This window comes from Carassius carassius, chromosome 50 (genome assembly GCF_963082965.1).
Source record: "Carassius carassius chromosome 50, fCarCar2.1, whole genome shotgun sequence".
Classification (NCBI taxonomy): domain Eukaryota; kingdom Metazoa; phylum Chordata; class Actinopteri; order Cypriniformes; family Cyprinidae; genus Carassius; species Carassius carassius.
In genome coordinates, this window is record NC_081804.1 from 19,065,140 (window position 1) to 19,084,024 (window position 18,885).

An 18,885-nucleotide genomic window follows, 5' to 3' on the forward strand; every position below is an offset into this window, starting at 1 on the left:
ACCCATTTAATTTTCATGTTTTTATTTGTATATGACATGTACATAAAGACATAATGCATAGCTTCAGGTTACAGGCATTTGGAAGTTATAATAGATATACGAACAAATAAGCATTTTTGCATTTGTGTGTTGCAAGCTGCCACAAGTGAACTTTGGTTCAACCTTTTCTCCTCAAAATAAAGACAAATCAAGTTATTACCTAAAAATGCTGAACAAATAATGAAACCGAGGCATGTATCTGTGGGAAGTACATTCACAGTCTGAAGCATTGGTCATTGGTCAAAAATCGGCTTCAAACATCTCACTTACACATTTGTAAATCTGGCAAGTGTTTAACAGTTTCATAGTTAAGACAAAGCAAAGGGTCTTCAGTTAGTGGTCTGATGTCATAACATGAATGAATTATGTGACCGCACATAATGTCACACAAAACTGATCAGACTGATCAACAACCTCAGAGAGTCAAAGAAAAATCAGCCAAAAGCATCACACATTTCTTTTAATAGACACTTCAGAAGAAATAAGCAAGTTTCCCACATCAGTGAAAATTCTTCTGAGCCTCTGATTTCAAAATATTGATGATAGTAGTATGAAAAACAGACTATAAAAGTTTAAGGGCACTTAAAGCATAAAATAGGTTGCATATGTGGTCCTTGTGCAGCTACATTTGTGTTTTACACTTTTTTTAAATGAACCTAACCATCTCATTTGTGGTATGACCCTTATGCTAAAATAAGAAATATTAAAATATAGATATTGCTTCTGTTAAGCTTGCTTGAGCTATGGTTATAAATAAATGCTGTTCACACAATCTAACTTTCAAAATGTCATTTCCTCCATATATTGTCACATTGTTCTTAATTCTTTTCCTACAAGAGCTTACTGCCTCCATTGTGCACGTTGCCTAATGCAGTATACTTATGAGGGAATGTCCCTTAAAACTCTTAAACTACGGCGTCTGAGATTGAAGTGATGGGTTAATATAAATCAGGTGCAGTTTGCATTACATGCCTTACATAAAATATCAAATGTTAATAAAGAATATATACTGATGCTATAGTGATATTATACTGATAGACATACAACATACACGCCACGAAAAAACAGATCTCAGTGCTAATAACATGATGGTCCCCAAACATTTTGACCGATACATTTCCATGACTTTTACAGTCTTGCCTGATAACTGGATGAGTATTATTTTAAGACATTTTATAAAGACTGAACTCATAAAAAGCAAAGCTAAATTTATATATATATAACTAGAAAATGTATACTGACTATACAAATAGGGCTTTTTCCTCGTGATTTATTTAATAATAATACGTTTTCATTAATTTCCTTCACATTTCCAAGCCTGGACCCCAGAATGTTAAATTCCCTGATATTTCCCATTTTTTATGACAGTGGGAAGCCTGCAATAAGAACTAAACACTCATCAAATACTGATTAAGAAGCATTAATGTAATTAATGTATAGAGATTTTTTTATATTATTTAAACTGAACCAATCCTATTCAACACCTTGTAGTGTTAACTTTAAGGAGGTTATTTTTGGTCAGTCATGAGGGAATGTATTTAAAGCTTCATTTTCTCCATATTAGCATGGATGGCTGTCTTCCACATTCAGTGACACATATTCATTAAGATTATAGCACACAGATGTAACAGTCTTTGCCATGCAAAACATAAAAATATAAATACAGGTCAGATACATGAAAAACAACAGATAATACAAGAATAATGTTCATTTTGGTTATTCTGCAAAGCCTGAAAATTTTCTGTAAAAGCTTGTTGGCTCTAGATGAAAAGGCACGATTGGTGTTCCTGATCAGAGGAAAATGGGATTGTTTTCTGCCTTAGAACGCCGCACCCCCCCCCCACACACACACACAACCACTGAACTAATGTGTTAGCTAGAAGAGAAGTAGAGCTATGAAAACACTGCTTGAGTAAAATACTAGATGTCAATAAATCAATGAAATAAATGACCTCTATCATTTCCTGTTGATTCTATGTGAGCAGTCCTAAACGAGCCAGTTTGGCTGAGAGAAACGAGTGAAGCACAAAGACCACAGGCTTCGGGCCCGAGTGGAGCTCAAACACCTGCAAGACAGAAAGAGAGAAACTCAGATTATTATGAAAACTATACAGGCATCCTGCACCTTTTGACTAATCGTCTCCGGTTACTGTCGTAACCTCGGTTCCCTGAGAGACGGGAACGAGACATGGCGTTAACGCCTTGGGGACTCCCTTCCTTCCTAACCTACCTGAAATCCTATTGCACAACGCCAGTGAAGTTGCAACTCTCACTGGCCAATTCCAGCCAAGACGGCAAATGAGGACGGGGCCTTGCCACTATATAATGTGCCGTGTTGGTGGCATAACCTCAGACTTCCGACTGAGTTGACAGTACACTAGATCTGAGCAGTTAACACGGCGGGTCTACGCCATGTCTCGTTCCCGTCTCTCAGGGAACCGAGGTTACGACAGTAACCGGAGACGTTCCCTACCGAGAACGATCTCTCTCGACATGGCGTTAACGCCTTGGGGACTGTATAGAACAATGCCGTGGGAACAGCAAAATAAAAAGGCTCAGCCTCGGCGGAGCTACCATGAATAATTCTTGTATACACTAAAATTAATCCCCAGCCAATCAGATACGACCCTGCAACATCTCCGAAGTGATTGGATATAGATTCCCGTGTGGGGATCCAATCAGGTTATTTAAAATCCATGTCTGACAACAGATGTCTGAGAGAGATGCAGCCCCATCTCTATACAAATATGATACAGTCCTGTGAACACATACAAGCGTATAGCAAAACAATGCAACAAGCATTAGAAAGGGGTCGAACGCCAATAGGACATTCCATACCACGGCTAGAACATGCCAAGGCAATAGCGTCGACCACCCAATGTGACAGCCATTGTTTAGAGACAGGCTGTCCTCTGGCGCTGCCTCCGAAGCATACAAACAGCTGCCCGGATTGCCGAAACGCAGCTGTGCGGTTGATATAGAGTCGTAAAGCCCTCACCGGACACAACACCCGACTCGGGGCGACGTCCTTTGAAGTCTCCGATTCTGGAGAGAAGGCAGAAAGAGCCACCACTTGCGCTCTAAATGGTGTCGAGAGCGATTTAGGCAGGCATACTGACGCCGTCCATTCGTTGTTGCAGAAAATCCAGAATGTCAGACACGGGGCAGCTTTCCGGGTCCCAACCATTCGATTCACACCATCTCTCAAACACTGTCCATTTACAAGGAGGGGCTCGCACCTCCGTAATCGTATACATCACGCGGTGAGACAACGAACCCGGGTTTACCGGTTCCCGCACATCATCCACACCTGAAGTTTCCACCATTCTGGGTTGGGGTGCTATATCGAGCCGTCTGCCTGAGACAAATCATCTCGTCTCAGTGGGATCGGCCACGGGAGAGCCGTTAGTATTTCTAGAAGATCGGGAAACTAAGGCCTGTTCGGCCAGTACTGAGCGACTAATAACACTGACGCCTTCTCCTCTCTGATTTTGTGCAGCACTTGTGACAAAATCTTTAGCGGGGAGAGCGTGACAGCGAGAAGAACAGAGGAGTGCTGTTTTGCTCGCGCAGTGGATTTCTGCTCGCTCGAGTCTACATGACTTTTGACAATTTGGGGGCGGAAACCAAGGAGGGCACTGACCCTCTTATGATTGGTCACTTTCACACAGGGACATCCTTGTACCTTGATTGACAGCTCTCATTACAGGAAGCACGGAGTTGGGTTAAGTTACCACCGAAGAAGCTGAATCATAACATAATTGTTTTCACATATACTGTTACATGTGAAAACAATTATGTTATGATTCAGTTAGCCTAACGTTAGTTGTCTAAGATGCAGTTTTTAAAGATTAAAAGTTTTAAAATGAGTGTCGGGCGATCAGAATCACAAGTGTTGGCTAAGGCGTTAGCTACAGAACAAATAGGTTAGCTAGTTACGTTACTTGTTGCTCAAAAATATGTAACGTTAATGTTAACTTACTTAACAAAACGTAGGCCTCATCGTTCGCAAATATATACACATCGATGGTAATTGATTTAACTATGATCTGCGCAGAATTTTATACGTGCAGAGACATTTTATGTATATTAGAAAACTCATTCTAATTCATTCCCACCCTTCTTCGGTGGTAACTTAACCCAACTCCGTGCTTCCTGTAATGAGATGGTGCAGATGGTGATCGGCCCACAGCAAAAGGCATGCTGCTTGACTGTAAAGGGCTTTCGAGTGTACTCCGCCCTGGCGGTTTATGTACGATACCACCGTCATGTTGTCTGTGCGAATCAAGACGTGGTGCACCCTGATTTGCATCATAAAACTCTGAAGGGCCAAAAAAAACGTTCTCAGCTCGAGGCGATTTATGTGCCACATTCTCTCCGACTCTGTCCAGTGGCCCCAGTAAGCCATTGCAGTGAGCTCCCCAGCCCGGCGTCGACGCGTCCGTCGTGACCACTTTCTGCCGCTTGACCAGACCCATCTGGACGCCGCGCTGGTACAAGTCGGGGTTCTGCCATGGTTTCAGCGCACTTAAGCACCTGTGAGTGACCACAATGCCGGCACAGCCCAATTTCCACACCCTTCTCGGTAATTGAGTTTTCAGCCATAACTGGAGTGGGCGCATATAGAGTATACCGAGGTGACAGACTGTCGCGACCGCCGCCATCCGCCCCAAGAGCCTCTGATATTACTTCAGTGCTACGGGACGGCCCAGTCTGAATGCATTCAGAGCGGACATTAAATCTTGTATGCGCTCCTGGCTCAGACACGCCCTCATTGTTATCGAGTCCAACTGCACCCCTAGATACATGATTGTTTGGCTGGGGTCGTAACAAGCTTTTTTGTACATTCACACAGAGACGCAAACACTCCAGGTGACGTAACAGAGCGCGTTTGTGGCTGTTGAGCACATCCTCTGAATGTGCCAAGATCAGCCAATCGTCCATATAGTTCAGTATCATTCCGCTCGCTCTCAGAGGGGAAAGTGCTGCATCCACACATTTCGTAAACGTACGAGGCGCCTTCAAACGCAAATCTCAGAAAGCGCCTGTGAAGAGGGGCGATCTGGATATGAAAATATGCGTCTTACAGGTCCACCGAAACATTGATGGTTGATGGGTCTCAGGTCTAATATTGGATGGAGACCACCACCTTTCTAGGGAACGACAAAGTACCGGCTGTAAAACCCGCTCTTTTCTCTCGCTCAGCGGGACCACTTCTATCCCACGTTTCGCGAGGAGATAGAGAATTTCCTGCCTCAGAATTTCCTGCGCCGAAACTGAAACGTGTAGCCGTTCTCTATGACTTTCCGCAACCAAACCGAAATGCCCGGAATGGAACGCCATGCGCTCGCAAAAAGACACAGAGGGCGATGCGCCTCGCCCGACACACAGCACGACGCTGCTGTGTACCGGGGTCGTATTCAGAAAACTCACGCGACGAGTGAGAGCGCTGTGTGTTAGGGAGGGTCATGCTTTGCCGATCAGCGGGGTGTGCGAGCCTCCTGTTGAATGATTGAATAACACACACGTGCGTGTGTGCGAGATGTCGAGAGCAAGCCGCAGCTGTGGAGGTCCGACACTTGACACCGTGGCATGAGCCTTGCCAGATACACGGGGAAGCTGCGAGCTCGATTCTATTGACGGTTTCACGGCTGTTTGTAAGACCGTTATCACTGGAGGAGGATGAGGAGAAAAATGCTCTTTTTGTGAGGGTTGTCACAGACTTTATTGCATTTTGAACATACACAACACAGACATTCTCGCAGTCTCCTGCAACCGCTAAGGGGACTTTCGCTGCTCAGCGCTCTCCTCCATTGCGCCCTCTCGCCTGGAACGAGGTTTTTGATCCGACGGAGGAGCTCCCCCGGGACGATTCCCGCCTTTCTTGAAGCCGTGACGCCTTTCCTTCGTTGTCCTCTGCCACGCAGTTTTGGCGCGAACAGGCGACTCCAGATCTGGTGCTGATGCAGTGGAAGCAGCGGGGGGTCGCTTCGACGGCCGGTTGGAAGCAGATGAGGATCTACTGCGCACAGAAGAGAAGGCGCGGCAGGAAGTGACTCATGACCCTAGAGCGTTTCTGTGCCTCTGAGAAACGCTCTGCGATAGCCTCGACTGCATCTCCAAATAGGCCAGATGGAGATACAGGAGCGTTGAGCAGCACCCTCCTGTCCGCATCCTTCAGCTCTGTGAGAGTCAGCCACAGGTGCCGGTGGAGCAAGACCATGTAGCCCATGCTCTGCCCGATAGCCTTGGCCTTGGTCTTCTTCGTGGATTTGAGCGCGAAATCCGTTGCTGCGCGTAGATCTTTAAACGCTTTTCTCTGGATCTGCCCCGCCCTCGTCCAGGGATTTCAGAAGCTTTGCCTGAAAAACTTGGAGCACTGCCATCGTGTGCAGAGCGGAAATTGCTTCTCCCGAGGCCGCGTATGCTTTGTCCGTGACATGTGCGGTCAAACGGCAGGGCCTTGACGGCAGCATAGCACCTGTCTTCAGAGAGGTCAGAGGAGGGGCAGAGGTGGGCAGAGGTGTGCAGCGATGGATTCCTCCACGAGCGGAACGCGCGTATATCCACGGGCTTCCGCTCCGTCGACTTTCGTGAAAATTTCCAACCCACCAGCGCGAGCCGTTTGGGGTGCAGCCCACGCCTTAGCGACCTCGTTGTGCAGGTCTGGGAGGAATGGGGCTCATTTCCTCGGAGCAGCAGCTCGGCGGCTAAGGAATCAATAATCCAGCGAGTAAAGGAATCAATAATCCAGCTTGCTCTTAGCTGGTTCGTCGGGGGTTTCCCACTCTAAGCCTAGATCGCTCACGGCTTTAGTGAGAATCCGGACGAGTTCATCCTGGAACGCAGTGTGTCCTCCACTTCAGAGCGGAGAGTGTGCCCAGTCCTTCTCGGACGTCGTTAGGGACAGCTCCTCGTCAAAATTGTTGTCCCCAGCCGCACAGAACGATATAATCTCCGATGCTCCAGCGACAGGTTGAAGATTCTCATCTAAGCACATTGGAGAGCGGGGGGATGGGGGGGGGGGTGAATTGCGCCATTCCGCGTTGTCGCCCACACGCGGCTGTCGTCCCACCAGCAGCTCGCTGGCGGCGGTGGGACATTGCCGAGAGAAATCACCGAGGGCGATATTCCTCCGGGCCCTAAGCACCCGAACTGAGAATTCCTCGCAGTATGGACAGCCTGACCTGGTGAGTGCTGCCTCTGCATGGGCGAGACCCAGGTAACCAACAAGGCACATTATATAGTGGCGAGGCCCCGCCCTCATTTGCCGTCTTGGCTGGCATTGGCCAGTGAGAGTTGCAACTTCACTGGCGTTGTGCAATAGTATTTCAGGTAGGTTAGGAAGGAAGGGAGTCCCCAAGGCGTTAACGTCATGTCGAGAGACCGTTCTCGAGAGGGAACTCTTCTCACTCTTAATTACATATTAGAGACTACCCACACAAAATAAACAAACGAATGAATGAGGTCTTAAAGGGATGGTTCACTTTCAAATTAAATTTTGATAAGTTTTAGCTTACCTCAAGGGCATCCAAGATGTAGGTTTATTTGTTTCCGCAGTATTTCCCATTTTGATAGTTTTAGGTCAAACCGTTGTGTGTGACTCATATAATGGAGGTCTATGGTCACCACCTCAAAGAGCATGCACAGAGGAGTCCAAATTAAACAATTCCCCATGTAAGTACACAATGATGACCCAAGACACGAAACGAGCGGTTTGTGTAAGAAAACGAACAGTATTTATATAGATTTTACCTCTTGTACACAACCACGTTCAACTGATCTGAGGGCGCGAGTGCTTCCTGATGTGACGTGTGCGCGCTCTGGCTTAGTCTGCACAAGCGCAGAAAGTGCCGGAAGTGATCTCTCACGCGTGTACATCACTCATTGTTTACACTTACTGTCTGTGGTTTACACAGAGATTTTGGAAGTGATACCTTTCACTGTGAAGATCTAAACATATTTAGACGTACAGGAAATTGCAATGGAAGACGATTTCAATATATCAACAGACAACGTTTAATTTTTTTCACAACCATATTTATTTGAACCAGAATACACAGATCACGTACTCAGGAGCAATCCGATGCAGCAGCACGTCTTCAAGCCTCAGAGAGACAGAGATCTCTTCAAAATTGGTGGTGTTTTAGTAGCAAGTGTTGTGAGATGCCAACAGAAGTGGAGAGCATATGTTGTCACGAATGGAACATAGCAATGCCACATCTACAAGATGACGACGAGGACATTGACAGTATCGCATCACACACCTGCCTGACTGAAGATCCTGAGTTTTCTCCGCCGTTGAGACGCAGCGTTTTGCATGTTGTGTTTAGTTTGCCACGTATAAACTGGAGGCGACGTCCAATGCCAGAGGGACCCAATGGCACGGTGTCAATAGAGTGAGTAATGTGTTGTATTTTTATTATAATCGCAACGATTATAGGGTGAATTATAAACAAATTAATTAATTACAATAACTGCATTATATTTCAGACAGTGCAGATTGGTGGCATATCGTGTGGTAAACAGTAAACAATGAGTGATGTTCATGCACAAGAGATCACTTCCGGCACTTTCCGCGCTTGTGCAGACTAAGCCAGAGCGCGCGCGCACGTCACATCAGGAAGCACGCGCGATCAGTTGGACGTGGTTGTGTACAAGAGGTAAAAACTATATAAATACTGTTCGTTTTCTTACACAAACCGCTCGTTTTGTGTCTTAGGTCATCAATGTGTACTTACAATGTCCTCTGTGCATGCTCTTTGAGGTGGTGACCATAGACCTCCATTATATGAGTCACAGACAAGAACGGTTTGACCTAAAAATATCAAAATGGGAAATACTTGCGGAAACAAAGAAACCTACATCTTGGATGTCCTTGAGGTAAGCTAAAACATACCAAAATTTAATTTGAAAGTGAACTATCGCTTTAATGAGTGGAAGTCTGTTGATCTATTGTTTTGAAATGTCAGGACCAACAGACTTCCATTACTCAGGTAAATATCATACTCTATGTGTGATTGGTCATACCATCTCTCCCTCTGGAGCACCGAAGTCCAGGTAGAGATTCCTGACTCCATCGTCTGCAGACATCTTGAGGCGCTCGTAGGGGAAGTGGAAGAGCACGGATTCGCTAGATTCCCGCTTCACAGTGAACCCTCTGTCATAATGCAGGATCAGACGCACGTCCTGTCTGTTCAACACACAGCCTGAGGAGCGCAGACACACAGATGAACATAAGGATATGAACCACGAGAAAGTGAATTCATGGGATCAATCCAGCATTTTTCCACAAAGTTGTCCCTTTACTAAATAAGCCCCTTGGTTACTCAGACAATTCTTGCAGAACATCCAACAAGAATGAATTTGGACATTTCAGTGAATAACACAATTCCTGGTAAATTGTGCTTATAATGTTGCACAAATTAAATGGATATTAATCTTACAAGAACTGGAATAAGGTGTGACATTGCAAAGCATTCTAGCTGGTGTTTATCTTCAAAGAAACTGGTTAATTACACAGCAGCAAGATTAAAAATCATTTCATTGCAATTAGAATGATATGATACTTTTAAGTATTTAGTCAACATCACTAAACCATAAAGAAATATTATTGAACATTACATGACATTACTATGATTGACCCATGTAGGTGCACTACTGGTTTTATACAACGTTGAAAATGTTGATTACCACAAAAATTAACTATCACTTATGCCTCCTTTTAAAAATAAATAAATAAAATAAAACTTAAAACTGAGAATGCATAACCTATACGAATCTAGAATTTTCCTTTAAACTTATTTAAAGTTTATAAGGGAGATTAAAAGCCGCAAGCAGTCTAATAATAATTATAGGCATGATCACGTTTACTAAGGTAGGATTGATAAGTAATGTTTTAAAGATGGGAATGTGTTTCTTAGCGAAGGGAAGATTTTCTTCTTTGTATATTCACACACACACACATACACACACACACACCTATGGAAACCTCTTTGATGAGCTCAGCAGCCAAATGTCCGCCCTGAACCAGCGCACGTGTCCATTTGGACAGATCCCAGTGTGTCTCCACGCGAAACACATGAGACTCGATTCCTCGACCGGTGCCTGTACGTGTGGCGAACATCAGATCTCCACCCAGAGCCGGAGGACTGCGGACGCTGCCCGAGTGAACCAGCCTGCAGACAGAACCAAATACTCTCCATCAGACACCAAAGACAGAACTCTGTCAGTTTATTCAGAAAACAAACGTGTATGTCCATTTTTAAAATAGGCTGATTTTCCAGTAAATTCTGCCTGCTTAAAGCTTTACTGAAGTAAGAGTTTGACCGTGTAGCGAGCAGTGGATGGGTCAGGAGAGGTGAGGACCAGCTCTCATGTGTCCACGGCACTGACTGGAACAGCAGGAGGTCTTTCTCTGTGAGCGCCATGACCACTCGTCTGTACTGATGCCGCCCACCGTCCAGCTACACAAACACAAACACAAGATTCTACAGGAAACTATATTATCAAACCGCTCTCAACATAAAACTGGATATATCTGTAGTCTGCTAAATGCGACTTTAAGGTATGAAGATATTAAAATGTTTTATACATTCACTTCATGGTTCTCTGTAAAGCTGCTTTGAAATCATGTGTTCTATACAAATAAAACTGAACTGGTAGTATAAAAGGTTGACATTAACAACAGAGCCCAAACTATTTAATTCAGTAGCTATTTCGAGATACAATAACCAACACTCAAATAAAAATGGAGCTGTATAAAACATTTTAATTGCACATAAGGCGTCAAATGTAAAATTATAATTCAGTTTATAATTAAATTGTAATTAAGACAAAAAAATTAAAATACATCTTATTATAAAAATGACAAAATCTGAAAGCTAAGACTTTGTTTACATAAAATGCCAAGCTTACTGGGATTATGGTTGGTGGGTTCATGTTTCAAATAACGCTTGGTGACATTTTAGTCACCCATCTACAGAACACAGGCACAGACTCAAAGAGTTCATATGAGTTCATTAAAATTAAGATTAATTAAAAGTGGGAAACCAATATTTTCAACCTTTGAGTTAAGTGAGAATACTGCATTGTCCTAATTTATATTTTATTCCACAGCACCGATGTATATATTTATATACAGTATATGGTTTGTATACTTCTTTTCTCAATTTATGGATTATTTTAATAAAACTACATAAGAATATATAAAGAGATTGGAATGCTGGTATGATTTAAATTCAATAAGCATAAAATATACTTTTGATTTAACAGTTTAAGAGAGTTTGCATCAGATATTGAGCATATGTTAAGACACCCGTTTTGTAAAATGACCCTTTTACATCGAATGTTTTGAGAACTGCATGTACTGCATGTTTGAGCTCAGAGTGCAGGAGTCATTGTGTGTGTGTGTGTGTGTGTGTGTGTGTGTGTGTGTGTGTGTGTGTGTGTGTGTGTGTGTGTGTGTGTGTGTGTGTGTGTGTGTGTGTGTGTGTGTGAGAGATACCTGCTCTGCCAGCCAGCCGATGTGTTTGACTGTGCAGTGTGTGTTGGAGCTGGGGTTGCATAAGAAAGAGTTGATGTGGTCCATCATCTGTGGCAATAGGGCAGCAACATTTGTGTGAATGGCTGTGAACCAGGAGTGAGCGGAGGCCCCATCTTTACACCGCAGCACCACAGTGTGCTGTCCGTCCGGAGAGTGAAGCTCCAGCAGCCTGAAACAAACATCAGACATCCCTGAAAACATTCAACATCCCAGTAACACGCTACATAATCAATATATCTTGAAAGTAATGAGTGAAGTGTTTTTATGTTTACAAATAAGTCAAACATTTTAGATTGTAATCAGATTGTAAATCAGATAATGTCATTATTGTAATATCATGATCATCAACTTTATTCTTTATGGTTTGTCAACTTAACACTTTAAACCTGAGGTGTACGAATAAAAGGTAATTTTCACGTGGCGTTTTCATTCATAACTTTATTAATTATGCATAGTTTATGGATAATGGCGCAACATTCAATCTCTTGATTAAAAAGAGCTCAAACTTAGCATAATCTGTCATTTAGACCTCATCAAGCTATTACACACAAAACCCCAAAGGCGCATATGTTTTAACTTTCAAAGGGTTTTTAATGCTTGTTATTTCATTAAACATGCTCTGATTGTGGAAAATATCACATCATTACTTACAGAAGATTACCTTTAGTTAGGCAAAAATGCCTTCAGGGCTTAAAGGGTTAATTTGTCTCTGCTCAAAATCGTTAGTTAATATTTTGTTAATTTAATTAGTCACAGTAAGTACTGATTTTGGGGACCTGGACATGTTTTCATGAGATTCAAATCTAAATGTAGTTGCTGTCTTCACAGCAGAATGACAGTCAATGTCAGTAGCAAAATGCTGCTTCTGGTTTCTACTGAAATCACACACACACACGCACACACACCTGTTTTCCAGGTCAGGCATGGTGAGGTTTCGGCTGATGAAGGTCATTTTGAGCGGGATGACCTTTCTGTCACGGGTTACACTGCTCTTGGGCGACTCGTCGCTGCTGCTGAGGTTTGGAGACTGAAGACGCCCATCCCAAGGCAGATCTGTGCTCATAGAGGACTTCTTAAAGAGCGGAGACACCTCCCTGATGTACTTCACTGCACACAACACATACAGCCTGAACTGAGAATTCAATAGCAGAAACATAAAATAAAAATGCATTAACTGTGTGTGCGTGTGTGTGTGTGTGTGTGTGTGTTATTGAATGATGAGAGGATTTTTCATTTTGGAGTGGTCTTTGCCTTTAAGGTATTCACACAGACAGTGATTTGCAGCAATAGAAAACATATGTTTTCAGTAATACTTGTTAATAGTAGTGTTCGTGTAATAATATTATATTCCCATGAAAAGTTTTATTTTTTAAGCAGTGAGAAAACTACTCCACATATGTAAGCAAGTATGTAAATAAGTAAACAACTAAATAAGAAAAAACTTTTGAACGCTTCGGTCATATTAAAAGCCTTTCAATTAAATCAAATCAAGCAGCAGTAAGGTCTAGTGGCGATCAACCTCAAGCATCATAAAATCACTGTCAGCACAATTAGTGTCATACCCAGCAACACTTTATTATGAGTAAATCACTCGCATGTGCGGCTAAGTCTTCACTCTGGGCGACTAAATGAGGTCTAATATTAGCCAATGGCTAATAAATTCTCAGATTTTACTTTACGTTTGAGTTGGAGGCTAAGTATAAGTTTAGCACAGATATATTTTCACTCACAGTACACTCTGCCTGAGCGCTTGAGAGTTCATCTCAATGGCTGCGGGTGGGAGTGGGCATTCAAAAAATATAGCATGGGCTACATAACCCCTATTTGGCCCATAACAAAAATGATGCAGTTACATTAACACTAGGCTTACTGTGGTAGTCAGTGTTACACAGTGTTTGGTCATACACCAATTATATTACTTGACCACAGCGGCACCAGCCCAATCTGTTTTTTTTTTGCATTTTATAGAAATAAAAATAATTTAGTGCAGTTGGAAAACATACCCTACAATTCGTATAGGTATAAACTGAAAGCATCTGCTCTACACCAGGGTTGCCAGGTCTGCATGACAAAACTACGCCAATGGCCAATCAAAAAACAGCCCAAAGTAGCGCAATGACCATATCACACATATTGAAACTCGTATCTCATTTCCCTAAAATTTTACAGTTACTGTTATGCACAATGATCATAAACACAGCTCAAACGCTTCCTATCAGTTTTATCATAGGTAGAAAGCAAAATACTGTATTTAAATCAAAGCATTTCAATGAAATTGAATTTATCCAATATTTCAAAGCACAATTCCATTGGGGGGGGGGGACTTGACAACCCTGCATCGAACATGAACTACAGGAGTCAGATTTGACTGATCACGGGTCTAGAGTAAGGAGAGAGGATTTGCTGCTCAACAGATCCTGAGCTCAATGACAATTATCTTATCCTCGTAACATCTGCTCACTTTACAAGGAGTACACCACGTGATCACGAAATCGAAAGTGAACAGTAAACGCTCATTCAAAAGCGATTTCAATGATCTTACACATATTGATGGCGGCTCCCTGATGCACGAAAATTATATTTATATTATTAACACATGTGCGTGTGCACACACATTGTGGGAGTGGAAGGTAAGAGAGCAAAAAAGAATTTATGGAGCTCAATTTAATATCATCTGGATCTTTTCAGCTTTTTTAGGCAGAACTACTGCGCAAACAGCAATCTCATTGGCTGGCGCTCACCTATTATCAGCCCTGTTTTGATTTTAGCGAATCAGTTCCAGCGAACGCACACATGATTAAAGGGATATTTCACCCAAAAATGAAAATTTTATGTTTATTTGCTTACCCCCAGGGCATCCAAGATGTAGGTGACTTTGTTTCTTCAGCAGAACAAAAATTATGATTTTTAGCTCCAGTCGTTGCAGTCTCTCAGCTGTACAATGCATGGCAAATGATAACAAAAACTATGAGGGTAAAAAAACATGCACAGACAAATCCAAATTAAATCCTACGGCTCATGATGATACATTGACGTGTAAAGACACAAAACGATCGGCCTGTGCAAGAAACTGAACAGTATTCATATAATTAATATAATTTTTGATCATTTAATATGGATTTTGTCTGTGCATGTTTTCTTTTTGCTCTCATAGATTCCGTTACCATTTGCCATGCAAAAAAAATTCCCCCTTTTTACAGAAACACTGAATGACCAAAAAAAACACCACCACCAGTCCTAAATTCAGTTAAAATGTCTGTGCAATCATACATGTTACCAAGTTTTAATTCTAATTACTTAAGTCCTATCATTATATAATACTTGATTATCATTCATAATAACATATTATAATGCTTGACTGACTGATTTTAAAAGTGTACTTTCAGATAATTAAAATGATGGATGGATGGAATATCAGTCTGGCAAGTAAACAAAACAAAAAAAATACTAGCCAAATTAAATTACTAAAGTGTCCGCACAGGGTTACCTAATGCATTAAAGGTTGAGATCTATGCCAATAAGCCAAAGCTTATTTAAACTCTAAAAGGGGGATTCTCAAACAACCAATATTTCACCCCGAAAAGCAAACCATGGCACCGTACACCAGGTTACTCCACTGGGACTGAACATGTTATGTCCAGGCTAGCTGCTAATTATGGCTGGATGAATAGCTCTTCATTTCACTCTCAGAAGAATTGTGTTCTTTAGCATCCTGTTCTTATCAGCTGTACTGTTATTGTGCCAACATCATGGGATCATTTCTGAGCCATTTAAAGATCTCATTAGATCCACCAGGACCATCAAACAGCTTCAGTTCTCATTTTAATTAGGCCGGTGCCACAGAGGATAATGTCAGTGTCAGCAGAGCCCATCTCATGAGACGTTGCTCCACATATCTGAACGTCAGTCTCCAGGACCTCTGATTATGGTGCAAGGATTCAGCACACAACACACACGTTACACTGAGATGGTACATGCGAGACATGATACGTGTGCTGCATAATTTCCAGCACCTCTCTTCCAATAATTGCAATAGGTTTTGTGCTTTGTTACCTTTCAGCTTTCAAATTCTGGTAGTTTGCGTTGCGTTTTGCGCTCAAGAGTTTGACCAAACTGTGATGCCATGTCCTGGCGTGACGAGACAAAACAATAAAACCCATAACAAACGAGGCATTTGTTGCATCCGGTTGGTACATAATTACAGATTAAATGACATAGGCTATATTGTCTTTTTACGGCTTCCGTTGCATATTCCGCCTCGTAAAACAGAGTTTTAGGTTTTGGGTTTGAGACTTTAGTCTTTGCAACTTTAGGGATCTTATCTATGCACTTTTATCTATGTAACAGCTTGTAACACTCCAGAGGAAAGGAAAACTTTAAATCACATCATATGACGCCTTTAATGTGGCGTGACCGATAGGCGCCTCAGTTCAAGCAGCACATGAAACGATCATCTTCTTCTTTATTACTACAGCACAAAATAAACATGAATGAACAGCAGAAAAATTATAAAATAAACAGGTGCAATAAAACTTAGCGAAGTATATCATGTCATCGCTCAAACAGTGTTTCAATCTCGGGAAAAGCATAATGAAATGTTACAGCCAAGAAAGTAGTTAAGTATCATAGTTGCCAAGTCTGGTTTTTTTCTTTGTAAAGTTGTGTTGAAAAACTTCTGGGTCGTGGGTTGCGTATTTTTTTGATGGGCGGGGGGGCTTATTTAAGAAAAATATGGCTGCTTGTTAGGAAAACCAGGCAAGTAACTTTGTTTTTGTTTTTTATTTATGTTCACTGTATTAACTGATTGACACTCTGTCTGCTCACAGTTAATAGCAAATAAGTGCAAAGATATAAGCGCTGTAGCGTAATTTGCCAAATATTCGGCCCCCTCCTCAGGTGACTTATTTTTTAAGTGATTATTCTTCAATGAGAGATTGGAGAAAACAACATTCTAAAAGAAGGCTGTAATCCAAGCATTGATAGTACTAGATGTAGATGAGTGGGATGGCTTTTTTCCTTTATAATGTAGCCTATTTTTTTTATTTTTTTTACAATTTTTTTGTAATGTATTATTTATCACTGTAATAAAAAAAAACAAGTAGGCTTATAGTATATAGTAGGCATAGCCTACTAATAGCAAGAGTATATTTGGTTCGAATAGACAATATTTAAGTAGGCTATAAATATGTGGCTATGTTACAGCTCCCCTTTGAATATCTTGTATTTTTCTCATTTTCCATCTCTTCAATCCTATTCTGCTCACAGAGAATTGGAGAGAGGTTTTATTGCAGTTTGCTGATTTTTATAAAATAACTTTTTTTTTTTTTTTTGCTTTTCAGATAAAAATGTAGTTTCAGTTTAATATGTTGTAGGCTCAGTTATTGTTAATAAATAATTGATGATAGCAAATTATCAAAAAATACGGGGTTTGTTTTGGGCTTGTTTTCGAAGCTGCAGTTTCTTATTTTATCTTGCGAGAGTAGGCAACTATGTTAATTATCTGTCTCTCCATCATCTCCCTGTATCCCATCCCACACATTCACATCTGACGTCTGGAGATACATTACTGAACATCTGCTATTAAAGCAAAAAAAAAAATTAACCTTCTTATTATCAGAAAGTACCTTGATACATGCAGCAAACTGCTATCCAAACTTAAGTTAGTTGTATAACTTGTACAAGTGATTTTCATATGTTAATGTAACTCACACCCCATATCAACCCACATTACTTGTAAAAAGTGCAAATGTCAAATTAACTTCAATTTAACTACAGGAAAACTCTTATGTATTAACTAAACAAAAACAATAACTAAATACATTTTAAAACATATTCAGTCTCACTTTATAGTGTTGGACATGCAAGTTTAGAACTTTGTGTCATTATCAGTGAAATATACACTTGTTTATTTTAAGTGTTCAGAACTCCGTGCGGGCCTGTTAAATCCCCGCGGCTCGAGTGATCGGCTTACCCTCCAGCGTCACCTCCTTCCCGGCCTTCTTCAGCGCCTGCACCGCCGCGTCGTGCGTGGCATCGCGAAGGTCGCTGCCGTTGACGGACAGGATTGCGTCGCCGACCCGCAGGGTTCGACTCTGATCCGCAGCTAAACCGGGGAAGATCTTTGATATGAGGATTGGCATACGGTTCTCTCGTCCCCCTTTAATACTGATCCCCAGTCCGCCGGACTCCTGCTTGACTATCCGAACCCTTCGAACCCCCTCCGGCCCCGCCGGGTCACAATAACCGCTGGACTCCGAGTCGGACCCGTTGACCCGACCCGGACTGTCGTGTTGCCCGCAGCTCTGAAAAACATCTCGGTTCAGTTCGTTGTCATTAGAAACTCCATTTCTTAAATGATTGTTGTGCTCCGAGTAGCCCGCTGGCCCGCTCGGCTCGCCCTCCGCCGTCAGGGTGAGAGTGTCCCGCGTGAGCTCCGCGGTGACCCGGACCCAGCGGTCGCTCAGCAGCAGGTCCAGATGACCCTGTTTCTCCGCGCGGGTCCACACGGCCATGATCAAACTTTAACTCATCATAAAGTTTAAACTCTCTCGACACACCCACTTACACGCACATTTCCCCAGAGGAAGGAAGAGGAAAATATTTTATGTCTGTTAAATAAGTTAAAACATCGGTTTATTTCCGCGGCCTCTTGAATTTGTGATCACTGCACGAAGAAACTATATAATATAAAACATCCTGAAGATAGGACTGCTGAGATAACCATGAGATTTGTATGTACTTAATTATTCATGAGAGGGGCGGGGCTTTAAATATTTTTTCTTCCTGAAAGAAAAAGCTCACAGACACCACACAAGGTCGTGCTGTGCAGTGATTTCATCAAGGTTAACGAAGGCGAACAACATGCCTCTTAAACCTGGTAAAATGATAAATCATTGTAACGGACTTAGTGCTTTGTTTACAAATGCTTTTTACTTTTGCTGTTTAGAGGGATTTTTCCGCCTCGCCTCTCTCATTGATAATTAATTAGATGCAAATCTAATATATATTTTATAAAACGATAGAGACAGCTATTTGATAAAATAAACTAGCGTACAACTGAATGAATGAATTAATGGATGATATACCTAAATAAACAATGACTCTCCCAAGAAATATAATTAATTAGCCTAAAATATGTATTACAATTGCAAAACAACTTATTGCTTTTTAAGCATTAGTAGGTCTGTCACAGACTGACTAAATTATATTGACAAGTTTACAGCGTCTTTAATGGCAGCTCGTAAAGAATGACTCGTTAATCGACTTCTAGTGCCAGAACGGTCCCTTAAAAAAATAAAAAA

The 18,885-nt window shown here is 41.9% G+C and overlaps 1 protein-coding gene across 1 annotated transcript; it reads right to left on the bottom strand.

Moving 5' to 3' along the window:
- Nucleotides 1-5: 5 nt before the first annotated feature.
- sntb2 (syntrophin, beta 2) lies at nucleotides 6-18,317 on the bottom strand. Its single transcript, XM_059546609.1, has 7 exons — nucleotides 17,556-18,317; nucleotides 12,490-12,691; nucleotides 11,546-11,753; nucleotides 10,369-10,505; nucleotides 10,021-10,217; nucleotides 9,070-9,248; nucleotides 6-2,105 (listed from the first exon to the last, which is right to left on the bottom strand). Exons 1-7 carry the CDS (start codon nucleotides 18,094-18,096, stop codon nucleotides 2,013-2,015), a joined length of 1,557 nt encoding a protein of 518 aa, XP_059402592.1. The 5' UTR covers nucleotides 18,097-18,317; the 3' UTR covers nucleotides 6-2,012.
- Between the last annotated feature and the right edge of the window lie 568 nt (nucleotides 18,318-18,885).

Coding starts and splice junctions, on each gene's coding strand:
- sntb2 (XM_059546609.1), bottom strand. CDS start 18,096: ATGGCCGTGTGGACCCGCGCGGAGAAACAGGGTCATCTGGACCTGCTG. Junction 12,692..17,555: donor GAAGGAGGTGACGCTGGAGG/GTAAGCCGATCA, acceptor TGTTGTGTGCAG/TGAAGTACATCAGGGAGGTG. Junction 10,218..10,368: donor CATCCACTGCTCGCTACACG/GTCAAACTCTTA, acceptor TTCTGTCTGCAG/GCTGGTTCACTCGGGCAGCG.